This window comes from Varanus komodoensis, unplaced genomic scaffold (genome assembly GCF_004798865.1).
Source record: "Varanus komodoensis strain SLA01 unplaced genomic scaffold, ASM479886v1 scaffold8, whole genome shotgun sequence".
Classification (NCBI taxonomy): Eukaryota; Metazoa; Chordata; class Lepidosauria; order Squamata; family Varanidae; genus Varanus; species Varanus komodoensis.
This window is the reverse complement of record NW_025336481.1, coordinates 37,786,909-37,814,767: the sequence shown is the minus strand read 5'-3', so window position 1 is coordinate 37,814,767 and position 27,859 is coordinate 37,786,909. Positions and strand designations below refer to the sequence as shown.

The 27,859-nt window shown below is 42.5% G+C and overlaps 1 protein-coding gene across 4 annotated transcripts; it reads left to right on the top strand.

Moving 5' to 3' along the window:
* The first annotated feature begins 277 nt into the window (after positions 1 to 277).
* On the top strand, positions 278 to 27,859 carry LOC123036090 (mevalonyl-coenzyme A hydratase sidH-like). Of its 4 annotated transcripts, none has more exons than XM_044455027.1 (6): positions 278 to 419; positions 7,335 to 7,502; positions 17,986 to 18,083; positions 19,907 to 20,051; positions 20,976 to 21,125; positions 27,038 to 27,859. In XM_044455027.1, the coding sequence occupies exons 1-6, from the start codon at positions 284 to 286 to the stop codon at positions 27,259 to 27,261; spliced, it is 921 nt and encodes a 306-aa protein (XP_044310962.1). In that variant the 5' UTR covers positions 278 to 283; the 3' UTR covers positions 27,262 to 27,859. The 4 variants fall into 4 exon arrangements, with proteins under 4 accessions (XP_044310962.1, XP_044310963.1, XP_044310966.1 ...); XM_044455031.1 differs by lacking the exon at positions 278 to 419 and adding an exon at positions 595 to 930; XM_044455029.1 differs by lacking the exon at positions 278 to 419 and adding an exon at positions 6,988 to 7,022.

Genomic DNA, 27,859 nt, shown 5'->3' with positions numbered 1-27,859 from the left:
AAAGAGGGAAAATGATACCAAAGGGGGTTCAGCCGACCGTAATAAACGCGTTCATTCCGCTTTCCTTCCGACCGTGTCTCAACGATGCTGTTCAACAAACAGGCCTGAAAGGGAGTCGGAAAGAGCCGCTGTTCGCTCGGCATCCGCGCGGGGTCGCTAGCCTCCCGCCCAGGTTTGCTCGGGCAGCAAGCAAACGGCATGCACGAGTCGACGCAGGCGCGATGGCAAAAGTAGGCGCGGCCGAGCTTGCGGCCCCGTTGAACTTTCAAGTTGGGCTCTTGAAATGTCCGGGCAGCTGCTGGGCAAGCTTTTTCGGCTTCTCAGTGGAGGGCTGCGGGAGAATCTCTCCAGGCGAACGCCAGGAAACGCCGCCATGCAGGCGAGCGCAGCTCCTTCAGGACCTGGAGCGCCTCCCCGAGGTTTGTCGTTCTGGGCTTCTGCAAGTGCAATGAAGCGCCCTAAATTTAAGGCAGGCTGCCGGATATGGTGGATTGCAACCCCCAGGATTCCTGATCTTTGGCTATGCTGGCTGTGGCTGATGGGCGGTAAAGTCCGAACTATCTGCGGGGAAAGTTGCCTATCAGATGTATACGTACCACTCATTTCCTGTGATCGATTGGACTTACATATGTATACGCGCCTACATGCAGAGTCCCAGCGACACCTGCTGGCCGAGTTTCAATGCTGCCAAAAAAACAAAACAAAACAAAACCCAAAAGGGGGCGGGGGAGAGGAAAGAAGAGGAAAACGGACTGGCAAGCAGAAATCGAGCAGGACTAGTTACTTCGTGAATTCATGCTGGCTAGAAGCTTCACCTGTTGCTTTCCTGCCTGTGCTCAGGCCAGGGAAAAATAATTTTATGCCGCACTGCTAGCAGAAAATTGAGGGCTTTGACGGACAATGGGTTAAGCAGTTGCACTGAAGGAAGGAGTGAGTGTTGACATAGCAAAAATCTCAGTTTTCTAGTACTGCTTCGCAGGGAGTGGTTGCTTATGGACCCATGGTAGCTGGGATATGCCCGTTTTCCTTCTCGTGTCCGCAAAACGGCTGTGCAACTGACAGTTCGAAGCGTTGTTCCTAGCCTCCAGATAAAGTGTTGGAAAAGCATTACAGTTTATCTGTTAAGGCTTCTTCTGCCTGTTGGGGTTGTTATTACATTGTATTTGCATTGCGTCTTTTTCCCCTCTTGTGAGGAACTCAAAGCAATTTACACACCTCCATTTTGCTCTCACAACAGCAACTCTGTGTAGTAGTGTAGCTTGAGAGTTTGTGTTTGGACCAGTGAGCTTCGTGTATAGAAAATAAATAAATAAATAAGTGGTTGAATGAGGGCTAGAACCTGGGTTTCCTGGGTTCCCAGTCTGTTATGGAGTTACTATGCAAATACTGTGCTTGTAACTACCAATGGTAATATTGCATTGCTTTTATACTTCCTGTTCCTGTTCGTACCTTTGACCCAGATGTAATTATACAGTGCTTCTTGAATCCTCAGACTAACAGCTTGCAGTGTCGTCAGTTCTATAGATGAAACACAGTCTGTTCACAACACTGTTACGAACCTTGGACCTTTGTCAGGAAAAATAAGCAGAAGCACTGGTTGACATAATAAAAATAGGCAGAATATGTGTGATAGGTGTCCTAGTGGTTAGAGCATTGGAGCGAGGGCCCAGAAGATCTGGGTTCTAGTCCCCCCTTGCTGTGAAGCTCCCTGAGTGACTTGGGTTCATCACTTACCCCCAGCCTAATCCACTCAGTGAGTTGTTAAAATGAAGGATAAAGTGAAATAAAGAAGGGCTTGTGAGACCGCTTTCCCCAGCCTTGTGCTTTCCAGGCATGTTTGGGCTGCAGCCCCCAGAATTCCCAGTCAATGGCTCTGCTGCATGGGAATTCTGGGAGATGTGACCCAAATGCCTCTGAAGACCAGCAGGTTGGGGAAGGTAAGAGGAAAAAGGGTGGGATATATTGTAATAATAAAAGCAATAACATCTCCATCCCTGTATAGGGTAATGAGTGGGCCATATCACCATTCCAGCTACTCATGTATTAAGGACAGCCCATTAAAAAAAGGTGGTCTTAATCCTTGAGATTTGACAAGGATTTCTTTCTCCTCCTGCTGATAAGCTTTACTACAGTCCTGCTGATAAGCTTTGCTACAGTCCTGCTGCTGTTGTTATGTGCCATCAGGTTGTCTCTGACTTATGGCCACCCTGTTAATGAAAGCCTTTCAAAATGTCCCATTCAGTCCTACTACCCATTCAGCACCAAATCACATGTACAGTCATGCATGTTTAATTTCCATAGGAATGAATGAAGCTTAAGTGTATGTAATTATATCCAGGACTGCAGCTTTTAATTAATGCCCTTTTAAATGCATAAAGTATGTTATAATAGTTATAATTTTGCATGGCAGCCATCCGTAGTAAGGAATTTTAATGCAATGGGGAAAAGGTGAGAAAGCTATGCTTAATGCCACTTGGGTCACAGTCCTGTACATGTGTAAACTGATAAAAAGTGATACATCTCCATAGTTGGCCCAGGGATGCTGGTAGTTGTACAACTTTTTCTGTTGAAAACGTGCCTAGAATTGTACCCTTAGCTCATCATAGTGAGTTCATCACAGGTCAGGACTGTAGTTCCTCTGGAATGAGAGAAGTGGTAATGATGTTTGGTTTGGGTGGGTGCACATCTCTAATCAGAGATACTTAAGTAGAATAGTCAGATAGAGATTTTCTTAAATCTTAGAGATTTGGGTCTTAGTTCTGCTATGAAGTTCACTAGTTTAAGTTATTTATTTGCAATCCGGAGGAATAGAAAGGTACCATTTAATAAATTTGAAAGCCATGATTCTCATAGATTCCTGAAGAACTGAGGAATTTCCCTCTCTTAAACATATTCCTTGAAAGTTTCCCAGGCTTCATAATGGTTTGGATAAGGTAAACAAATCTAGACAAGGTGGAATTGCTGTAGAAGGTTAGGTGTGGGGACTGAAATTCAACCTTTTCTGGAAGGGTTTTGCTCCTCCTGAAAGATGAAGCATGCAGCTTGGAAGTGCTCCTTGGACCTATGCTGCCCTTGTATATTTTGGTGCCAGTGGCATGGAGTGTTGAGGTGCAAGTGTGTATACTTTCCCTGATTCTGTCTGATTTGTCAACAGTTATTTGTGCCTTCATCCCACCCTGTTCAGATCATTTCATGCACTTTACCCCTGAATAGGGACGTGGGTGGTGCAGTGGGTTAAACTGTTGGGCCACTGGACTGTTGATTGGAAGGTCCGCAGTTCAAATCTGTGCAAGGGATGAGGGCCTGCTGCTCTGTCCCACTTCTTGCCTACTTAGCAATTGAAAAGCATGCAAATGTGAGTAAGTTCAGACAATGCTGGCTTTTAAGGTGAACTTTACTCTCTTAGCTTTTGGAAATGGCATTAACATACATATTCTCAATTTGCTTCCTGAATTGTGCTTAGCACTTTACAAAACCTAGTAGTGTGGTTTCACTGTTTGCAAGCTGTTTATTTCAGTGTTTTTTGTACAACGCCTTGGTAACTCTTGTGGAAAGGCAGGGTATAAACAAGGGCTAAACTGGTCAAGGTGTTCTGTACACATGAGCTGCTCAGAAGAGATGCCATGGAAAGGACATTTTGGAGGGCTCTTGTTCATAGGCTTGCCATAAGTTGGAGATGACTTGATAGTACATAACCACCATACACACTAACGGTCCTAGGAACTATTTTCCTCCCTAGACAATTATCTCCCAAAGTGTGTAATATTATCATGTTACAGTCAAATTGTGAATACTCACAGACATAATTTCATAGCATGCAAAATGGCCCTAATAATGTGAAATGTGAAGGAGTATTTGCATGGACTGAGGTCCTTCATCTAAAAATGGGCAGAATAGACAGCTGGGGTACAAATAACAGACTGTCACCAATACTACATTAAATTAAAAAATACATTTCAGGGGTTAATGAAACATCAACAAATTCAAAGTGCTGATATTACTGAAACCTTTACATATGTAAGTTTTGTATTGTAGACTTTGGCTGTAGTGGTCTTTTTTGTCAATGCATCAGTAGTACCTAGTCTGTGAGATAGGACATAAGCTAAGAAATGTGTCATTAAAAACCTGTGCATATTTTAAAAACTAGACAATAAAATAAATTAGTTCTGCATCTTGTGCTGGTTGTAGCCTCCACTATAAATTGTTTTATTAGGAACCAGAATAACAACTGCTTTTGATTTACTAATTAAATGAATTAATTCCTATTGTTCTGTGAAGGCAAAAGGATTGTCTCATAATTGGCCAAAAGTCAGTCATGGAAGAGCATTATGACTTTAGCTGCCTTTGGATGAGCAGTACGGAGAGAAGCATAAGGATACAGGCAAGAAAATGTTAAACATCCATTGTCAGTTTCAATAGCATTAACTTGCAATAATGCCACGTGAATTAACAAATTCATTTTGGATTAAGGATGTTTCAGGAATGCTTAGAATGGGGGTTGCATCCAAAACTGGGCTCACACAATTGTGCGTGGAGAATCATACACTGCTTCTACCTTGCTGCAGCTCTCTGTGGACCCCCCCACCCAAAAAAATAAAAAGAAGAAATTTTGAAGTGCAGGTACTCACTGAAAAAGTCCCCATAGCTACACATTCAGGAAGAGGCCAACAATGCAGGCAACTCTGTGAATATATTTCAACAAATACATTCAAGTGGTTTTCACCTCTGCCAGGATTCTATTAAAAATGTGACTTGATTGTCTATTCATAATCAGGCCACCCCAAAATGCTTTGCATTATAGCACAGCTTACATAGGAACATGGGATTCTGAGGTATGTGGCACATGATGTCAGAGTTCTGCTAATTAAAACGTGCTGGTGCTGCAGCCCAGCAGGTCCTGGCTGTGCTTCACCACTGGCAGGAGGATGCAGTGGGATGAGGAAATCAGGTCAGGCACCCTCCACCCAAGTTGTCCTGATTTTGGCTCTGTGGTGGGGGTGGGGGTGGGGGCGCCATTGGCAGTTCCTTCTGCACAAGCGTCCTCATGCTTTGGATGCAACTCGGGCTTTTAACTTGCTGAAACCCGAAGCGTTGGTTGCAGACAGCCTTTAGAGAGAGGTTTGCATCTGCAGTTATGGACAGAAATAACTACCCTTCCTTGTATGACCTGGAAGTGAGACATGTACAAATTACTTCTGCTTGCTGTTATTTGCGGTTCTTCATGCTGGAAAGTGGAATTTGAGCAATTCTCCATGTGGAGAACTCTCCATCCTGCTCCTTCATCACCAGCACTCTCTTCTCTCTCTGCAGGGCATGGCCTTCAACAACTTTTCCTTTCAGAACTTTGGACTGCAATTCCCAGAATTCCTTATTATTGGACATGCTGCTTGGAGCTGATGGGAGTTGAAGTTCAAGATATCTGTAGGGTACCCAAGTTGAGAGAGAGCTGTGGCTGGAATAATGAGAGCTTGGCAGACCTTTGGCCCTAGAGACTTGCAAGCTATGCTGAGCTTGATTCCTTAAACACATTTCATAGACATAATGTAAACCCCAAATGTTTTCTTGCAAATTAGTGATTGCCTGCCTTGCCTCAGTGCATTTAAAAAAACCCCAGCTGTCCGTTATTATTAATCCCCAGGAAATGCCTTGTGTCTTAATTTTATTGCTTGTATCCAAGCCTGAGAAATGCTTGCCTTTGGTGGTGGTTGTTTTTTGTTTTTAGAAGGGGAAAAATATCTTGCAGCCTAAACAAATTAAATCCCATCCATGCAGTTAGTGGAATTTATGAAGAAATTGTAAATGTGTTATATGGACTTTGAGCTGAGTTCATTTTTTAAAATGGACTATTCTAACAATGCTACTCGTTAATCCTTCAGCCAATATTTTAAATTTAGTTTGACATATGAATAGATGACAGGGTGGATAAAAATCAAGATTTTTTAAAAAATAAAAAATTGATTTAAAAAAATTAATTGAATTTTTTAAAAATAAAATGCTTTTTGAGAAAACATCTATTTAAAGATAGGTTTCTGTTTAAAATACATTATAGTCCAAAGGTTATTTATCATGAAATGATTAGTTTTTAATTATGTAGCCAAAGGCTGTATATTCATGCAATGTTTAATTTTTTTGGTAAATGAATTCCATTGATGTTTTCACAGTGTCATGCTCTTCCATGCCAATGGAATTGGGCAGTTTGGGCAGTTTAGAAGATATTGTCACAGATGCTTGGTTTTACAGTTCTCAAAACTGTGAATTCGTATCTGTACAGATCACATGCCTCTTCTTCACAGCAAAAATGTCATCAAATAAACATAAAAAGACCTTAATCCCATTGTTCCTTTGCAAATCTATGTAGACAGAATCAACCCCTTACCTCTTAAGTGCCAAGTTTTTAAAAAAATCAATGAATAGATGGTTGGGAGTAGAGAAGATCAGCACAAGAAGGTAAGGGTAAGTGGGGGGGGGGGGCAAGCAGCAAAAATGAAAGTGAAACCTTTTGATCAGAAGTGCTTGGATCATTTTGCATACCGTATTTTTCTGTCTATAAGATGCCCCCATGTATAGGACGCCCCCACCCCACTTTTCTTACCCAACATTAAGAAATCAATATTTTAAACATTAACTAGAAGACATTTTATTTAGTGATTAGGCAATGTTTACATACCAGTACTATGATATTATGCATCACACTGAGCTCTGAGCAAATAACTTTATTCAGCCTCTATTACATCACTGGTTTCTTCTTCATCCCTTTTAGTTTCAAACATACCAGTTTCTTCAACTTCTGTTGCATCACTGCTGTCGGCTGAGTCCCGTTCCCTGTCGCATCTGGGCGCTGGCTTCACGCTCTCCGCAGCATCAGCTGACATCAGTTGCATAAGGCTCATGATTGGAGGAAACCTGTTAGCTTGTCTCTGCAATTGGAAGTTTGGCTAGTTTGCAGAGATAAGGTATCGACAGTTTCGCAACTGTGGTTCTCCTCTCAGCCCCCCGTGTATAAGACGCCCCTCCATTTTTAGGTAAATATTTTTAAGAAAAAGTATAGTCTTATACACGAAAAATACAGTATAACCTGAGTTTTATCATATTATTCTATCCCTGGAGGGAAAAAACCTGTAATGGCAACAAGCTGTAAAATAAACCCAGTTTGGGAATATTTTAATGAAGTTCCTCAGCCTGTGGGTAAGGCAGGCATGTGTGCAAATTATGTAGAAAACCATGATTTAAATCTAGTTTTACTGGCTAGTGATTTAAATCAATTTGAATTAAATTATTTAAAAAGAAAGGAATTGTTCCTAAGTATTGCTGTTTTATTTATTCTGCAATCTCAGGGAAAAGTAACATAATTACTGAAATACGTGGAACCATAATGACCATTGGCATAAACAGGCCCGAGGTCAGGAACGCTGTGGACCAGGAGACGGCACGACTGCTGCTGGATGCATTCAGAGCATTTGAAGGGGACCCTTCACTGACCGTGGCAGTACTTCATGGACTGGGTGAGGCCTTGTGTATACGCTCTTCTGCAACAGGACCGCTTCAGTCCTGCCCATTTTACAGTATCCCTGTAAGATATTTTAGAGCTGGACTGTGCACAGTCATAGCTGCAGAGCCCTCTTTTGGCACTTGCCAGGCTCCCTAACTCTTTGGGGTTTTATTCCCTGTCTTAAGACTGTTGTTAATTTAATTGACAGGAAGGCTGGCAGTGAAGTGCTACCTTCCAGAGCTCCCTCTAATTGGGTTCAAAAGGGCATTGATGTGTTTTAGAGCTCAGGGTCTGTCTCTTTCATTGCACTCAGGGCCTTGGGAAATAGTTCTCAGCAGTTTCCCTTCTTGGAAACAAGTCTTTTGTGTGTGCTGCTATGGGAGGTGGTGATGCCCGTCAACTTGGATGGCTTTAAAAGGGGACTGGACAGATTCATGAGGAAGGACGCCATTGGCGGCTCTTAGCCTTGCCATCTGTGTGCTCCCTCCTTGACCAGAGGTGGCCTGCCTGCACACACCTGTTGCTGAGGAGCTTGGGCAGGAGGAGGTCTTGCACCCCTCCTGCTGGAGCGATCCTGTGGGCAGCTGGTTTGCCACCACGTGTATGGAGTGCAGGACTAGAAGAACCCTTGGTCTGACCCAGCATGACTTTTCTTATATTCTTGTGTGACCAGTCATGGTGACCATTTTGTGAATGGCAAGGGCCTCATGGCAGCCATTTTGTGAGAGCAGCCATGACATTCCCTCCAAACTCCAAATGTATCAAGAAGAAAGAAACAGATTCAAAAGAAGAGGCAACCCCCCTCCAAAAAAAAAAAAAAGAAGAAGAAGAAGAAGATTGAAAGGCTGCCATGACTCAGGAAAATTATACTTTTTGTATGAATAAATTTGCTAGGAAACTGAGATGGGGCTGGAGACTTGTGATGTTTACCTCGTGGCAAATCTAGTTTTGCTGCTCTGTGATGAGAGCTGAAAGCATAAGAATAGGTGCTCCCATGGTTGTAAAGTAATATTCCTTTTGAGGAGAACTGTGTTGGGAGGTCAGGTTCTGATCTGTGTGAATGTATTTAACAAAATTGCATGGTTGTAGCCCAGGGACAGGGCAAGGGCAGTGTCACATTCAGAATTTGGGTGGCCGAAGACACAGCACATTCCGTACCCTGAGAAAATAAGGAGCTTGAGATTGGAGGCGTATTCTGTTATGCAAGTGACCACAGTGCCTGGCTGTGAAATACATGTTGTGCTAATTACAAAGGACTAAATAGCCATTAATTGGATTAGTTAATTGCTTCCAGAGCTTATTGTGCTCTGTTTCTGTTGTTTTCCCAGTGCTTAGCAAAACAAGCTTCTTATAAATCACATTTAAGAATGGATTAAGATTTTTCACTTGCATGGGGATACATAGGGACACTTGCATAGGTCTGTTGGTGCTTCTCCCCTCCCATCTCATAATGAATGAGGCAGATAAGTGGTTGTAGAAAAAGCTCCCCATAAACCAAACAACACATTTCAAAGAAATAGACTTGATGGCAAATGAGGTCACATGAATCCACAAGTTCCTACTAACGGGTGAATCTTGTGATTTCCTGTGAATCCTTTGTACTGGTAGAGCAAAATGATATGCCAGTGAGGTGCCAAGAAAAATGATGATAGAAGTTTTCAAGAAATCAATTGAAGTCAATGGGAGTGGCCTACCTACCTTCTCTTTGTTGGAATGAAAGATGGTGACTAACCGCAGTCAAGTCATGACACAGAACAAGTTGGAGACACAGCTAGTATAATACTGCACACGAGAGGAAGCCAAATGAGGATATCCCTGGTATTGTGAGCACACAAGTGAGAATTTTGATAATGGAGAACCAAATCTGCTTCCAGACCAGACTTGTATCATTTTATTTACCCTGCCTTGAACTCAGAATTTTAGAGTATCCAGCTGTTGCTGTCTTCACTGTGGAATCATCCCGTGTTTTCCCAGCACTGCCTGGCCCCGCTTTCGTGCAAAAAAAAAAAAAAAAAATCTGGGGAAAGCAGAATAGCTGCAGAATGTCTTTTGACTGACATTAGAAATAGCCTCTTTGGGAACACATGAAAGGACAATTTGCAAGGTAGGCAGGCAATCTGGAAACTGGGAAGGAAGTTGACTCCTGGGTTGTTAGAACTTCTCATTATTCTGCCTTGGAATTCAATGGGAGAGGTATCCAAGGAGAACCTCAGTTGCTGCTGTAATTGGAGGTGGAAGGAAAGGTAGCCCACCTGGCCAAGCCAGGGAGGAGAGATGCTTGTCAAAGAACTGGTGCCCATAGCTCAAAGGCATCAAAATCATGGACAGAGCATGAATATTGGGGCTCTTTCAGAAGGGTTGTTTTCAAACTCCTGTAGGCTGTTTGGACCACTGGGAGATTCAGACCTTTAGGCAGTCAAACCAAACTTGCAGCACATGGTTGCCAGAGTTAATTTATGTCTTCGCCCACCAAGATGGTCTGTGGCAGGAGTGAGGAACATTTCCAGCCCAAGAGCCAAATGAGAACAATCTCAGTAGAGGTCGAGGCCACACATGATTATTACCATGCCAAGCCTAGTCAGAAATAAGCAGCACAAGGCTTCTGCTCTTCTACTCAGAAGTAATCAGGAACGTATTGCTCAGCAACACTTCCAAACATCATCCTAAAATAGTAAACTTGGGTCTGATTCAGGGCAATTTGTGATGGATGGGCTGGGATCATAGGCCAGAGCTGATCCATAAGCTGGAGGTTTCCCATACTTGGCTCCAGACGTGAAAAATCTGGTTCCTGTTTCCTAATTGAGCCTATCAGAAGAGGCGGCCCCAGCTGCTTGAGCGACTCTGAGATACAAGCAGCTGAGCTCCTAGGGAGTGAGCAAACAGGCAGAGAAAGCAAGAATTTGGCAGTGGAGTTCAGCAGGAGAGGGCCTTAACAACTCCCCCCCCCCCCCCGACTAGTTTCATTTTCTTCCTTGTAACACACTGCTAGGACTGTGCTGTTAACCTTCAGGGAAGACAGGAATAAATTGTTGTTGTTGTTGTCGTTGTTAGCCCCGGTCGTGTCCGACCCATCGCGACCCCATGGACAACATTCCTCCAGGCCTTCCTGTCCTCCACCATCCCCCGGAGTCCACTTAAGCTCACACCAACTGCTTCAGTGACCCCATCCAGCCACCTCATCCTCTGCCGTCCCCTTCTTCTTTTGCCATCTATTGTTCCCAGCATCAGGGTCTTCTACAGGGAGTCCTTCCTTCTCATTAGGTGGCCAAAGTATTTGAGTTTCATCTTCAGCATCTGGCCTTCTAAAGAATAAATACCGGAATAAATACCAGTTGTTAAAACAGGTCCAGCAAGGTAGAATCAGAAAGGCAGCAGAAAGAATGGATTGAGGAGACTCCCCAGTGGTGGTGACCTGCAACGTCTGTGCAATCAGCAGGAACTATGCTTGCAAAAGTACAAGGTAGTAGCCCTGTTAGAAGAAACGGTGAGAACACTAGAGCAGCTAGTATCCACCCTTGAGGTAATAAAAGAAGATGAAGAGTTCTTAAACAGAGTGGCGGAACTGCAGTAGTTGAGGACAATATAGAAGCTAGAAGTGCAACACAGGTTGAGGCAGAAGAAGAGACTCCTGAGGGAAGGGAAAATGAGGCAGAAACTCCCTGGAAAGGAGTGACAGGTGCAGAAGAGCTAGAAGGCACTCTGCACCAGTAGAAACAGTAGAATTCTTGAACTGCTTTCAGTTACTCAGGGGTGAGCCTGGAAGGAAGCCTGCTGTAGAAGAACTGTAAGACATCCTGTGCAACACTGAACCAGAGGCTAAAGGTCAACCAAGTAACGACAATGTATCAAGGCTTACCAGAACAAGAAGAGAGGGGCGTTTGCAGACTTCCTGTTGTGTGGGATGGAAGCACATGTATGTCAGGATGACCTGTGGACTTGTCAGGTATGCTGTCTCCCTGGAGGACAGATTAATGTTATAACTGGAAGATTGCGATTGCTGAGGCTCATACGGTCCACTGACATGTATCCCTTCCTTCTTATACATGTGGGAACAAATGGCACAGCCAAGCGAAACTTTGAAGGAATCACACCAGCCTTTGAAGCTTTAGGGAAGAAAGTCAAGAACTTTTGGGCCCAAATAATTTTCTCTTCAATCCTTCCAGTTCTTGGAAGAGGAATAGACAGGGAAAGAAAAATACTCCAAGTGAATACATGGCTACGAAGGTGGTGCCAACATGAGACATTTGGATTCTGGGACCAAGGGTTATGTTTCCTGGAAGATGGACTGCAGGCAAAGGACGGGTTCTACCTTGCAAGGACTGGAAAGAATGTGTTTGGCCACAGCATGAAGAACTTTATCAGGAGGGCTTTAAATTGAACCCTGCAGGGGAGGGAGAAGTACATCTGGACATAAAAACAGTCAAAACCTTATGCACCACAAGACAAGACAAGTGGCTTTCTAAAACATGTAGGAAGGAGTATAAAGCACATGGTATTTGATGTTTATATTCTAAAGTCTGGAATATGGGAAACAGCATGAAATTGAACTCTTGGTAGAGGATACAACCTGATATAACCAAAATTTGGTGGAATGACTCCCATGACTGGAATTCAACGATTGAAGGATAGACTCTTTAGAAAGGGCAAATACTGTTTTAGGCTGTATTAATAGAAGCATAAAGTCCAAATTCTTTGAAGTACTAGTTCTCCTTTATTCGGTACTGGTTAGGCCTCACCTGGAGTACTGTATTCAGTTCTGGGCACCCCATTTAAGAAAGATGCAGACAAGCAAGCTGGAAAGGGCTCAGAGGAAGGTAGCATGAATGATCCAGGGACTGGAGACAAAGCCCTAGGGGGAGGAGAGAGTCAGAGAACTGGGCATCTTCAGCCTTGAGAAGAGAAGCCTGAGGGGAGAGATGATACAAATACTTGAAAGGCTGATACAAAGAGGAAGGGCAGGATCTCTTCCTCATCCCAGAGTGCAGGGCTCAAGTTACACCAAGTCAGATTCTGGCTAGATATCAGAAGAAAATTCTTGGTTGTGAAAGCAGTACGACAAAGAAACCAATGACCTAGGGAGGTTGTGGGCTCTCCCACACTAGGGGCATTCAAGATGCAACTGGAAGCCATCTGAGAGGGATGGTGTAACTTGGAGTCCTGTGTAACTTGGAGCAGGGCGTTGGACCTGATGGCCCTCTGGCTCCTTCCAGTTCCACTAATTTATGATTCAAACCATATGGTATACCTACTTCCTATTAATGCTTGCTATATCTTAGCCACCTTTGTAACCAGATTCTTCAACATGATGTACCGTCTATCACACAAAGTAGTCTCTTCTGCTGTTTCCAACTTTTTAAAAACATCCTTTGTCTGTTCTGCTACTTGACTGTAGTAATCTTAAGAGCAGTTCCAATTTTGTAAGTTGCCCTCTGGTCCTTTCTTTCCCACAGCTACCCCTTTATTCTCCTGCATATTGTTAGCGCTTCCTCACATCCTTGAATTTCAGCCCATTACATACTTTGGCTGCCAGATGTTCAAGGATGGTGGTAGGCTGGTCTTCATTCTGCCTTCCAACTGTCCCATTTTTATTGCCTGTTGAAACAGCTTTCTCTGTTACATGATGATTTTCTTTTCTTATGGACTGTGGTTTCCTGCAGTTAGAATAGTTGTGAAAGTTCCGTCCCATCATAGCCTCTCAGTCACACAGTGTAAAATGGCTCACAACCACAAGCACAATACATGATTATTGTTTTTGCAGACTAGGGGTGCTTAAAGAGGGAATTCTGATAGGTGTGGCTTTTGCTATCAGTGCATGATTGTGCTTGTGGCAACCCGAGAAAGTGAGAAGTGCCAAATCCCACAGTAAGTCGAATTGAATCAAACAGTTGCATTGTACAAACATCAGATCCATTAGAACAGAAATAACTTGGAAGGGGAGAAAATGCAATTCTCCCATTTAGAATGTAATTTTAATAATTTCAGCTAACACACCAGTACAGATACATCATTTTGTGTGTATTTTTAATTAACGTTTTAACCACAGCCAAGAATTTCATTCAAAAGATTCCTAATGGTGCGCATGCCAGCCAGTACATTCTCCACATTGCCCCTTATCACCAAAACCACGTCTCCTCCATCCTTCACCACAGAAACAGCTAATTCAAACCTTTTCATGTGTGGCAGAGAAATCATTACTTTTGTGTGCATTGGAAACAGAAGAAAGACTCCGGTTGACTATACCACCGTGATGAAAACCAAAGCTCTGGTGCTCACAGTTATTTACTTTAATATCCAGCTCTGCAACCAGACAAAAATCACTCACCCTGGCGCATAAAAGACCACAAAGCTGCCCTCACCCAGATATGCATTTTAACAGATGGGACCACTATCCTGGCCTCAAGGCGCAATGCTATAATTTTCTCAATCAAATCAGTGTTCTATAAATAACACGTATACACATCCTGGGGTGGAAACAAAGCCTTAAACATATAAATATACATATATCTTTCTTGTTTTAAATTTTCCAGCTGTAATTGCTCTTCTTTGCCCTCAGACTGCCAATAAGGCAGCTGCTTTTGATTCCAGTGGAACACTGCTTTTCTATCTGAACAAAGTAAATATAGTAACTATCAAGCAAAATTGTTAAGTAAGGCCATCTATTGATGCAGAAGGGCAGGGGGAGTGGGAGAAGAGAAACCCAGCTTTGTTTTGCTTTTTTCTAGTAAACTTGTTGTGCTTTAATTTTAATAGTGGCAGCTATCATGTCACTGCTTACAGAGAGACAGGCCTTGTGCTATCACTGTAGCCAATTTCCTTCCGGCTGTGCCAAATGCATCGCCCACTTCAGTACTGATTCAAAGTAGTGCTTTCAGAAGGTCCAGAAATATTTTTCTCACCCAAAAGGCTTTTTCCTCCCTATGCCTGTTTGTAGCCATTGTTCCTTTGATTTACTGCTTCAACTCTAACAAAAGATTCCCTTTGCCCTTCATGATGTGCACATAACCAACCAGATGTGGCTATGCTGCATTATCATGGAAGGCGAACATACCTAATTAGAAAGAAGGCAGTGCTTCCTGGATGGGTAATGTTGTAGCACATCTTTTGCATGCAGAATGGTCCCAAGTTCAAATCCTGGCATCTCCAGGTAGAAATTGCTCCCCAGGAAGATGTGCCTGGTGTCGATGCTATATATGTTTCAGTGCCAGGTCAAAACTTCTTATTTTATTGCTCTTTTCATTATTGATTATGCTATTTGGTTTTACATTGGCTTTTAAATTGTTCTGGTACATGTGGAATAGCTGCTGTTATGTATTGCTTTGTTCACTGTTTGATTACATGCCTGTCACGTGGTGATTATTGTCATGTGGATGTTTTATGACAGGTGAGTCTGTTTTAAATTTGTTTTTAAATTGATTGTTATTTGGTATATTTTTAAATAATATTCAGTGCACCATTCTGAGAGCATCGTGCTAATCGAATGGTGTAGAAATGCTTAAATAAATAATATCTGAGCTGCTGCCAGTCTGCTAACTGAGCTAGATGGACCAATGGTCCAAGTTGGTACTAAGACCACTTCCTATGTCCCTGTAATCCTAGCAAATTGGAAGGATGAGGGCAGGTACCATCTCATTCAAGGTCATACTTCTTTAATAAATCCTCCTTCTCTTTGCACAACAAAGAGTTTGCTTCAAGGAGTGGAGGGGCTTAATGAAGGCATTTGCCAAAATTGCTTCCCCCTTCCTGCTCCCACTTTCAATCAAGCTATACATTTCCTTGTAGTATGTACCATTGTACTTTACTGCTGGCTTACCGTTGGATCTTCATTGGATTTACCTGCACATTTCCACTGGACCAGCCAAAGCTTGGGGTCATTCACTGCTGGATGATCCAGCAGGGGCTGCCAGTTTTGTCTGGGATGGTTGAAGATGGTTGCAGAGCAGAATCCCCCAGATAATAATAAATAATTGGGCACAGTTGCCTTGACAAAGTTAGCACCTTCCATGTACTTGTATTTAGTACAACCACACTTTAAGATTTTCTAAAATAACTTTTCTGTGAAGTTAATTGCTATACCTACTTTCAGTTTCATTGCAGCATCAAGTTCGGAGCCTTACACAAAGAACTCTTCCTTTCTTTTTTCCTACTATGCATCCGCTAGGTGGAAGTGTGCTGTAGTGCAAATATTCTTGGAGAAAGAGTCTAATTGTCCCTGTTACAGTTCAATTTTCCCTCATTTTCCCCATTCTGAAAAAAAGCAGGATGTTGCTCTGAAGTAAAACTGGAGGATCACTGTGTCATTCAATGAGCTCATAAACAACCATTGATAAAATACAAACTGGATACAGACAGCAAGGCAAGCTTTTTTTTTTTTTTTTTACCAGAGTTGGTCTGTTGTATTGTCTGGCAGGGTTTATTCTTGAGGAATCCATGTTACCTTGAAAACAATTCAGTAAAGCTATTTGCAAACTGAGTGCTTTATAATTTGCCCCAGAATTTTTCCAGGAATTGATGTCAGACTGACTGGTCCGTAGTTTCTAGGTCCTTCTCCAGCCCAGCCACTTTTCTTGAAGATAGGGACAACATTGGTGTAGTCATTTGGTACTCCTCCCATTGTTCATGGTTTCTCAGAGATAACAGAGAGTGGTTCTGAGATTTCTTCCACCTTATGACTCTAGGATGGAGTTTATTGGGCCCTGGAGATTTGAACTCATTCAACCCATTTAACTGACCCTTGACCATTTGCCTTTCAATCTTGATCTGCCATCCTGCTCCTTCAGCTTGCACTTCCCCTTCATCAGGAAGGTCATAAATTTCTTTTGGGAGAAGACTGAGCCAAAGTAGGAATTGATCATATTCGCCTTTTCTTTGTCATCTGTTATCATTTTGCCATCCACACTTAATAATTGACCCCCATTTCTTTCCTCTGTCTTTTACTTTGGACATACCTGAAGAAGGCGGCGGTGGCGGCGGCGGCGGCTGCTGCTGCTGCTGCTGCCTTTAGCATCCTTTGGTAGCCTCAGATCATTCCTAGCTTTAGCCTTCCTGATGCCATCCCTGTACTTCTGTGCTACCTGCCTGTATTCTTCCGTTGTAGCCTGGCTGTCCTTCCACTTCCTGTACATGTCCTTTCTTTTCAGATCTAAGCTTTCTGTAAAGCCACAACTTCTTCTGCTGTCTTCTACCCTCTTTCCTTGTTGGAATTGTTTGTAATTACGCCTTTAGAATTTCCCTTTTAATTTTTTTTAAAAATTTTCATCCATCTTGGATTCTTTTTCTCATAAGAAACATTTGCCGTAGGACTTGACTTACTGTTCTGAGTTCATTAAAATTGACTTTCCTGATTTCTAGGGTATAATATGTTTGGCTAAATTTGGCTTTTGGTTCCTTTAGAATCAGGAATTCAACTATGGCACAGCCACTTTCCCCCAGAGTTCCCATAGATGCCACTTTGCCCACTAGGTCTTCCCTGTTAGTATCAAGTCAAGGATAGCACCATTATCCACTACAGAAGCCAAGTGCATTTCTGTATTTCTGCAGTGCCATGCTGTGTTGTATAATGACCCATTCTGGAACTCAGAGAGGAAACCCGTGTGTGTGTGTGTGTGTGTGTGTGTGTGTGTGTGTGTTGGTGGGATGAACTACTTCTGAAGGGAACGCTGATCCTTCTGCGGAGAAGACAAAAGAAGCAGCCTTGATAAAGGGCCAGGTTAACTGCCTCATGTAGAGAAACCCTTGGCATGATGTGCAAACCTGCTCACAGGCTGCCGTGCCTCCTTTCCTTTGGACGACACAGTATCCTGGGTTTGTGATAGCCTTGTGTTTTATACAGGAGCACACTCATTTCAGCAACAGAAAGTGATATTCCTGCCCTGCCTTGAGGAAATCTGTTAAATATATAGCAGGTTCAATCATATGTTAAGCACATACGGATTGTCCTGTTGGAACAAAGAAAGATTCGTTTAGCCTTGCATTTTGTTTGGAGCTTTGGCCAGCCACGTGCTGCTATAAGGTTATAAACTGGGAACAATGGTGATTGCTACCCTTGACTGTTCAGCACCAGAAATCAGAGATAGAAACAGAGTCAGAAGGGGCCTCTCTAGCCATCTTGTCTGACCCCTGGCTCCAGCCAGCTCCACTCATGATATGCCTACCATGTGCATGTCCAGCCTATCCTTGGAACACCCTCACCGATGGGGCCTCAACCACCTCCTGTGGAAGCCCTTTCCATACCCTGGAGGTCCTCCTTCAGGTTGGGAAATCCTTCTGTTTAGTTGTTAGTTATGTCAGTAGTTATAAGCTCTTCCAGATAACAACTGTTTAGTTCAGGATTGCAAAGCAAAGTGTATAACTTTGAAATAAAAGGAAACACTGACATGATACTCAAATTATAACCAAAAGGAGGTGGGGGGCAGAGCTGACACCAACTCTTTTTTCTTTTCCTTAATCTGACTCTTTCCCCCCTCCCACCCCGCTCCATTCCTTGTGATGTTTTGTAGGAGGCAATTTCTGTGCTGGTTATGATTTGAAGGAGCTGGCCCACAGCGCAACCTCAATCAAATTGGAACAAGATGTCACCAAAGGTCCTGGTCCCATGGTATGTTCTCAGAAACCATCTGGAGGGAAGTCCTAAAAATTCTGTGTAACTGGAGTCCATCTCCATAGCTAGAAACAGGCTACACATTGCAGCTAATGTGAAAGGAAGACAGAGAAGGAATCTTCCTTCTCTGAAGAGTAACAGAAACCAAATGGGTTTGTTTCCCAAAGTAAAGTTAGATTCTGTTCCCAGTAAACTTGGAAATTATTCACACTGTAGCCTTTGTTATAGTGTGTATGTGCATGCAGAAGCTAGATTGGGATCTGTTGCTAGATCACTGGGTGATCTGTAGTGGATCAGCAAGCATTTTGGATTCCCAATTGGCCACAGTGTCATAAACCTTTGTTATGTCTGTATTGGGTTATGGGAATTCACTCTACATGAGTTTACTTTTTGAGGGGCCTTCAGAAAGACTAATAGGTCCAGAATGTAGCAGCAAAAGAGCTGATGGGTACTTGCTTATGGGATTGTATAACAACTTCTTACATGGGCTGCATGGATTACCAGTTTGTGCCTGGAACCAATTCAAAGGGTTGGTAATGACCTTAAAAGTCCTAAATGGCTTGTGTTCAGGAAACCTTAAGGACTACTTTCTCCTCTGCCAGTGCTTTCGTTCCCTAAACTGCTGATGGAGAAACCTCTCATGAACGTGGTGGAAGTTCAGTAGATGAGGGCCAGAGGAAAGGCCTTTTGCTTGGCCATATGGAAGCTGCAACTTTCTGGGCAGGCTTGCATGTCGCACTTACCCACTTTGCTAGTAAGCCACCATGGATTTATTGTTTTGTGGACAATTGGGCTCACTGTGGGGTGTTCTGCTCCTTCCCCTCCATCACTCTTTCTCCTGGGGATCACCATGGCAGAAGTAAGGTGTCCCCTGCTCAGTCACAACCACAAGCCATTTTGTGGCCAGTTGTGACTTTTTGCCCTTTATTCCTTCTTTCATTTTTGTGACAGCTACTGACAGCACTGAAGTGTCCCAAAGGCTTATTGAAGGCACTGCAACTTGTAACAGACCACTCCTGTTTTTATATATATTGTTGTGCTCAAAATGCATGCAATGCCCTGGTTTGTTTTAATTTCGGCTTGTGAAAGGGCATGCTTCTGCAGGTGCAGCATATTTGCGCATTGGTCCAAGAAAGAAAGGAAAAGAAACCATTGCTCTGTCAAATCCCTATTTGAAAGGAAACTCTTGAGTTTTGACAGCTATTTCTCAGAACTCCCTTTCCCCAAAAAGGGGGTGGAACTGCACTGTCCTGACCAGCCAGAGTCCTGAGAAGAAGTACAAAAGGTGCATCACCTTGATAGACTAAAAAGGAAAAAGAAGAGATCTCACCACAAAGGGAGTCTTAGATCACTAGTCTCTTTGCCTTCAGTTGTGAGCTCATCTTTTGACTGCCATCAGGGCAAAGGAAGGATGGGAAAAACTATTTGGAGCCTCCCTGTCTTAATGGCCAAGGTTGGTCTCTGGTCCCCTTTGACAGCTGCTGCTTTCCTGGCCACTGCCAGAATGAGACTTCCTAATTTGGAAGAATGCACTTCTGCACTTGTGCAAGTCCACGTGGACTTTTTAAAAATAGGAACATAGCCATGGACAGGATTGGACTGTTGGTCCTCAGTGCACACTCTTCTCCAAAGGAAAAAAAAAGGATCCTGGTTTATTTTATTGCCTTTGGGATTTTCACAGTTTGTGGAAGAGGGGAAGTACACAGAAGCATGTTAAGATCCAGCCACATGTCACCATAAGAAGTAGGACAATGGCTTTCCTTCCCCAGTTGTGTGTTCTTTATGTCAATATTCATCAGCACATATTCTGACTGTTACAGGGTCCTACCCGAATGACATTTTCTAAACCAGTGATTGCTGCAGTGAGTGGCTATGCAGTGGCTGGTGGACTTGAGCTATCCCTCCTGGCCGATTTACGAGTTGTGGAAGAAAGTGCCATCTTTGGAGTGTTCTGCAGGCGCTTTGGTATGATTTCAGCAATCACAAGGATCTGCACTTTGATTTTGGTTTTGGACAGAAACTGTAGTTCATTAAGGATGCGATGCTGTGCATGTTCAGAACAAAAGTTCCAAAGGAAGGGAATTATAGGACCCTTTTCTGCTGAAACATGCCCAGCCATGCACCCTAAGCTGCTGATAGAAGTCCTGCAGTCCTGGCTGGAAGCAGAGCTGGAGAGATCAGAAAAACAGAAAATGTAAAAAAAGTGGTTATGTTAATAATTTATAATAAACTTCTATGAAAGACCTGGAATCAGAATGGCACAGATAATTTGAACTGTATTTAGTATACAGCAAGGCCATTGTTCAGTAGGGAAAGCAATAGTATTTCATTTTCAAAATCAAATAACTTGAAATTCTGTCTTCAACATTTCAGCCATTTTTAATGGCTTATAAGAGTCAAGAAAACTAAAATACACCAAACACACACACACACAAAGGCAGCAACATAGAAAAGGGAAAGATGGAAATCCAACGGGTATAGGAGACAAATGCACTGATGCCATTAGTATTAAGCCAAAGTCTAATGTGTTTAACCCAATCAGGGATTTGGAGTTTCTTGCTTGTACTGTAATCTCATCATTTGTCTTTGGATGAAGAATGATTTATTCCAAATGTGTTAGGCTTGATATCATTTCTATTAATACATTTTATTTCTCGCACCTGTTGGATTTTCAGAACTGAAAAGGACATTCTTCATGGGCACATCTTATTACTTGTTCATTTGGTGAACACACAGTAAGAAAGAAAGGAGAGGTGAGGATTATCCATGCCCACCTACCAACAAGATCTTCATCATTTCTGCAGAAGTATTAATGTGGCTTCCATGACATTAACATTCCAGGCTGCTTTCAACATGTCTGTCTGTCTTTTATCCTCTTTGTTGCCTTAGGTGTTCCACTGATAGATGGAGGTACTGTAAGATTACCAAAGTTAATTGGTCTTTCTCGGGCACTGGAACTCATTCTCACTGGGCGGCCTGTTAGTGCACAAGAAGCATACCAGTTTGGACTGGCCAATCGAATAGTTCCCAATGGGCAAGGTCAGTGTTTTGTGTGCTAAATCATTAACACATTTACTGTCTTGTAAACTCTGTGTGTGTGTGTGTGTGTGTGTGTGAGAGAGAGAGAGAGAGAGAGAGAGAGAATTAGCAAGTAAAATATCAGGTAGGATAGACCTGGACAAGTCCACATTATCAGGCTGCAGAAAAGTGGTGTATTTTAGTTTTATTGCAGTCTGTGGAATTAAATGGGTACAATAGGATTCTGGACTGCAGTCTTGTGAGTCATGAGAGTTGTATTCTTAAGTTATCAGAGCAAAGGGCCATTTAAGAGGAGCAAGGGCACATTTTATCATCAGCATTTGAGAGGCTGAAAGAAAAGTGCTTTTTAGTGTCACCTGGGATGACAGAAAGTGGAATTAACTTGTAATTTTTGGAAATAATGTAATGCCCAGGATGGCATTCCCAAATCTTCCAAATAAATTTACAGGAGTGACTAGCTGATGAAATATATTGACTCTCGATCTTACAGATTCTTCCTTGTTCAGTTGTCCAGGCATTTCTTCCCGGCCATAGGCAAGGAAGCCGCAGTGCACACACTCTGTTCCTGCAGCTGACCACTGGCGTTTAGAAGCCAGGGCCTCACTTCTGTTTCACTTAGAGAAAGCATTTGACAACATGGAAATATATTTCTTTCAATAACAAGGGTGTGTCCTGCTTGAAAACCATTCTTGCCATTAACCTTTGACCACTGAGAGGGAACCACTTGTCAGTTAAATGCATGCAACTCTCCTCTGACCCATCTCTGGGGTTTCCTGCAAAAGGAGGAGGAGGAAAAAAAAAAAGGATTCCCCCCCCCCCCCCCCCCCGTCTCATCTCATTGTGAATTGGCAGGGAGACTGGTTTGAAAGGTAGTAGCTACTGCTTTGATTCAGCTCAAGCTGGTGTGACTGCAACCTTGTTCCCCAGACTGGTGAACAAAATGATGACAGTGTATACTTCTTACCTGCAAAATGCAAAACAGCATTGGAAATGGTTGGTGGGCTGTTTGCATTGTCCCTGAATTTTTAAAGGAAGAAATAAGCCTGGAGCCTACTAACCATAACAAAAAGATGTAGCTTCAATTTTTTTTACTCTATTTTTGTTTGTTTTAAGGCTCTCTGTGCAGTGTGTGTTTTTAAAATTAGGTTATTTTGATCATGAAAGTTTAATGGGAGGGAGGGGATGAGAGAGATGGTTTATAACACAGTAAGTTATTCAGTCCTTGCTGAAGCTGCCGCCATTCTTCAAGTCCAAGAGGTGACTAACGTCTCCTCAGACTTGCTGTCCATGTACTCTGTGCATTCTGATATCCAGATCCCTTCTTTAAAAATATGTCTGTTTTCATTGGCATCAGGAGAAGTATCTTTTGACACAAACATGAATGAAACCTTGTTTTGTTTACTGTGATCCAGGGATGTCCAAATGTCCCCCTCTCCCCCAGCAAACCAGATTCACCTACTCTGCAAAACAAAACAGCCTCACTAGAGTTAATCGGAGAAGGACAGTGAAATGTTTCCTTATTCCTAACACTTGTTAGGAAAAGAGAATATGTTTTCAAGTGTAAGGAATTGACAGTGCAGTCTTCTTCAGGACTACACAGAAGTAAGCTTCATGTGTTCAGTGGGGTTTGCTTCAAAGTAAGTGGTTCTAGGATTGTATTCTGATGGTGCTGTTCTTATGCACATTTGCCTAGGAGTAAATCACCTTGGTCTCTGTAGGATTTCATTCTGAGCAGACATTAATAAGATTGCACTTTGATATTTTCGATGCTTCAGATATTACCTCCCTCTTACATATAATAAAGCAAACTGCACACTGTGAAGGTAGTTACTGCTTACAGGCAACTGTTTTCTTAGGGCTCTGAGGGGTGGGGTGGTGGGAAATATACTTCCCCAGTCACTGCAGAGGAACAGCGGGGTTGCTGCTGAGGAAACAGAGGTTTGACACCTCAACCTGGAGCACCTGTACTGTGGGTTTTCCTAGGTGTGCCTGCCTGAATTATCAAGCAAGCACATATAGGACTGTCTTAGTTCACTTAGGCTTTATTTGTGGAATTTCATAGGAGCTGCGATTTTCTCTTACTGGTCCCTCTTTATTTTTGTTCTGTAAATAAAGAACCACAAGAAGGGAGAGCACCAGGGCCTTGACAGTGCCCACACCTTGTGCTCACAGTTAGCACCTGGACAGCAGAAAGAGCACATGGCTCACAGCTCACATGATCACCATCTTTCCCAGTATGGTGAGATCCATTATATGGCTATTTATAATATTTAACTTGAATCTGGATGTATACATGAGCACCTTTCATTGGTTTATTTGACTTGGACTCCACCTTTCTACCAAAATTGACATTTGGGGTGGCTGAGCCTACATTTTGGTGTCCTCCTTCCTCCTCTTGTTTGCTGCATTTCCACTTTTGGGAGAGCATCATGACAGGAACACATGGACTATACGTTGCCCCAGTAAAACAATTATCTGTTGTGATATTCAATAATGTCCCAGAGAGCCTAAAGATGGCTGGGACAGCTGGTCTTGTGAGGGAAGCTATCATGGTTGTTTTGCTAACACACTGCTTCCAAAGTAGTGGATTATTGGTTGGATTATTGCAGGTTGGATTATTGCAAAGTGAAAGAATGTGTGTGCAAGACAGAGAAGATCCTTCAGTAATGTTCAATTTGGATGCCAGGAAGCACTTCCTGACAGTTAGGACCCCGAGGGTATGGAATGGGCTTCCATGGGAGGTGGTTGAGGCCCCATTGGTGAGGGTGTTCAGGGATAGGCTGGCATGCACATGGTAGCCATGTCATGAGTGGAGCTGGCTAGAGCCGGGGGTCAGACTAGATGGCCTGGCAGACCCCTTCTGACTCACTCTGTTCTTTTATTTCTATGTATCATAATATTTGTGGTGAAAGAATAAACGGGCTATAAGGAGAATCCCTGCTTTCATCTATGACAATTTGCAGGGCATGACTAACCAGTCAGGGTAAAATTTCAAAAGAGAAACAAGAAATTAAACTGAGGAAACAAGTAACTCCTATTTTTGTCATAGGCAAGCCTGTACTGTCCTGTGGTCAGACATGAGTACTTATTCTTGGAGACCAAAGTGAGGTCAAGACACAGGTTTACTTTGTTATTTTTGTAAATCACTACAGCCTTCTGGTAAACAGCACATGAGAGGCAAACCTATTTTTTTTCTGGAGAAACTTCTCTTGGGTAGTTTTCCAGGTACTACCAACCTGGTGATACAGTCTAAGCTACACTCAGACCCCTTGGAGTTTTAGGTTTGCTCTAGAATTTGAATTACCATGGACAGCATTGGCCATGTTGACAGGGGCTTCTGGAAGATGAAGACCCAGACATTGGAGAACCGCCTTCTGTCCGCTCCTACCATAGGAGACACTCATTTTGCAAAAGATAATGGTGAAGCTTAAGGGACCTGGCCTTTGTGCTCCTCATGTGATTGGAATGGTTCCTTAAAGCAGCCATGTCCCCAAATCCTTTGCTGTATCTGTTCCATGGCAGATACTCAGTGCCAGTATTTCAGATATTTTGTGGCATAATTTGATGTAGGCAAATTTCACTGACTTGCACTTAGGCAAGTCAATCTGTACCAATCCCTGTATCACTCCACCCCCTACTAAACTACCTCTAAAGGTTAAAGGATCTTCTGGAACAACATGGGTTGTGATACAGGGATCTGGTACAGGTAGGGGAAGTTTTAGTTTTTATTTTATGGTTGCAGGCCAGGAACATTTTATAAGGAAACAGATAAATTAGCAGTAGAGAAATTAAAACACAATTAAAACAAGGACAACTTACACAGTGTTACACAATGTAAACATAGCCACCATTAAAACAGGTGACCATATTTTTCCCAATCTGCACTGAAGTTGTAACAGTTTTGGCAACATTTCCAATAACGTAAGAGGAATCATCCCTTAAAAACATAGATACCAGAGTGGAAGAATCATTCCCTTAAAGACCTTTTATTAATGGTTTAATCATTTTTTCTTGACATTCCCTATAAAAGCTCAATGTAAGAGAACATGCTCCAATGTTTCTACTGCTTAGCACCACATGAGTATATGTGTCCATTGACTGGGATTTTATAAATGTTCCTTTAATTGTGCTGATGGAAGCACATTAAATTGAGCAGGAGTAAATGCTTTTCTGTACTTTGGGATTGCTAGTTTGTACAGATGCGGGGCTGGATTAAATAAATTATTAGAGCAATTATTGCAGCTAAGGTGCTAGTGAGCAACAAGTTTTACCAGCACCAGTTTTCAAATATTGAAGATCCAGGTCCATTTTCTTTGACCAGCAAGAAATTGGGACTTCTCCAGTTGCCCAGCACTTCTGCAGAGAAACTTAGCCCATGTAGCTTCTTGTCCATTTCTCTCATCCATTGGTTAACATACCTATCCAAAAGTAGTAGAGACAGGTAGCTACCAGGAGCTGCTAGAAAATGTAAATATAGCCACCATTTAAAGGCTTCAATCCATGCCTTGCATCAACTGATCAAATCCCTACTTCCGTATAAATGGCTGCATTCCACACACAGGGAGGAAGGCCCAGCAACTTCCTAAGAAAAACAGACTGGACTTTTTCCATTTGGAAGAATGGAATTTATCCTTAATCCTGGTGACTAACCCACAGGTGTTCTACCACTAGTTGGTGAGGTTTGACTCACTGTTTTGGAATTGGTGGATTAATACATGGGAAACACTGTACCAGTAAAGCATGGGGTTACAAAATGCTTTGAGAACAGACAGGAAACAATAAGTTTCTATTGCCCTTTGAGGGACCTGGAAAAGGGAGGTTTAAAAATTGTGACAAGGGATTTTCCACTGCTGTACCTTTAGTTTATCTGTTACATTACTTCTCCTAGTGGTTTATTTCAGTATGTTCATATAAACAGATCCAGTTCATAACACGGTTTCCCAAGCTTCCAATTGCTGGGATACATTTACATTTTGAATTAAAATCCACATGCCTCCCTTATGCCCCAAAGGGTTTGCCTTTAGACTGAGTTTGTAAGAATTACTCTCTGTAAGAAGAACCCTACTTGTTGCAGCAGTTCTACATGTCGAGTTACTGATTTGGAAGGAGGAAATCTACAGCCAGGACTCAAGCCTGGGCTGAAAGCAACAGGATGAGATTCAACAGGGACAATTGCCAAGTCCTCCACCTAGGAAAAAGAAACCAAATGCATCAATACTAGATGGGGAATATGTGGCTCAACAGAACTAAAAAAAGAAAAAGACCTTTGTTTGAGGTATTGTGGACAAGAGGCTAAATATGAGCCAACAATACAACGCAGAGCCAAAAAGGGCAAATGCTATTTTGGAATGCATTAATAGAAGCATTACTTCTAAATCATAGGATGTATTAATTTCCCTATACTCCTCACCAGTCAGATCTCATCTAAAATACTGTGTTCTGTTCTGGGTACCAACATTTAAGAAAAATGCAGAAAAATTAGAAAGGATCCAGAGAAGGACAACAAAAATGATCCAGGGTTTGGAAACACTGCCCTATGAGGCGAGACTGAGAACTGGGTATGTTCAGCCTTGAGAAAAAATGGCTGAGAGGGGACATGATACCACTCTATAAAGGCTTAAAGTACCTCAAAGGCTGTCATAAATAGGAAGGTCAGGATCTCTTCTTTCTGATACCAGAGTCTAGGACACAGAATAATCAACTCAAGCTGTGACAACCCAGATTGAGTCTAGATATCAGGAAAAGTTTTCTCACTGTCAGAGCAATGCAACAGTGGAACCAGCTGCCTAGAGAGGTGGTGGGCTCTCCAACACTATAGACATTCAAAAAGGAATTGGAAGCTTTTGGTATGCTGGTTCCCCACTCTCTCACACACACTTTTTAAATATACTTGTATTCCTCCTTTCTTTCAGCACTGCAGCATGCCATTGAATTGGCAGAACAAATTTCAGCCTTTCCTCAGCAGTGTATGCGTGCAGACAGAAACTCGGCTTACTATGGTGCATTTGATACTTCATCTTTCATGGAAGCCATGCAGTTTGAGTATGACTCTGGACTGCAGGTGATATTAAAGGAGTCTATTCCCGGCGCAAAGAAGTTCAGCTTAGGACATGGGCGTGGTGGAGCAAAGCTATAAGGAGCTGAATATCACCCCCACAATCTCTGTATTGCAATCACAAAATAAGGAAAGCTACTTTCACTGTATGAATGTATTGTTGAATTGTAGATTTCATAACTTTTAAACCTTATAGTCCACCTCCCCTGGGTGAAAAATTCAGACTTGTGCAACTGCTAACTGGGATGCAACTTAAATTTGAATGTGGTTAAGAATCACCATCTATATTATGTATGTTCTAAAATGGTTGCATAATCACTGAACTGGTGTTTCCACTTATCTCAGAAAATGTGGGTTAATTGCCATTTCTACCTTTAGAGCTAATTCTTTTTGTTCCTAAATTCACTTTGCTGAATTTAACATGTTTGTAACTTCAGTTTACAGAAACCTTAAAAAAAGATATTGGGCAACTATTATTGATCACTAAAATATACCTGAAACTCTAAGAATACTTACAGGAAAGTAACTTCCTCAGGGAGCAATTCACAAAGTCTGGCATCCTTACTGCATCCCATACTCACTGGGAAGAAGAGCCAGTGTGGTGTAGTGATTAAGAGCGTGGGACTGGGACTCAGACGATCTGGGTTCTAGTCTCCGCTCAGCCATGGAGCCAACTGGG

Coding starts and splice junctions, on each gene's coding strand:
- LOC123036090 (XM_044455027.1), top strand. CDS start 284: ATGTCCGGGCAGCTGCTGGGCAAGCTTTTTCGGCTTCTCAGTGGAGGG. Junction 18,084..19,906: donor CCAAAGGTCCTGGTCCCATG/GTATGTTCTCAG, acceptor TGACTGTTACAG/GGTCCTACCCGAATGACATT. Junction 20,052..20,975: donor AGTGTTCTGCAGGCGCTTTG/GTATGATTTCAG, acceptor TTGTTGCCTTAG/GTGTTCCACTGATAGATGGA.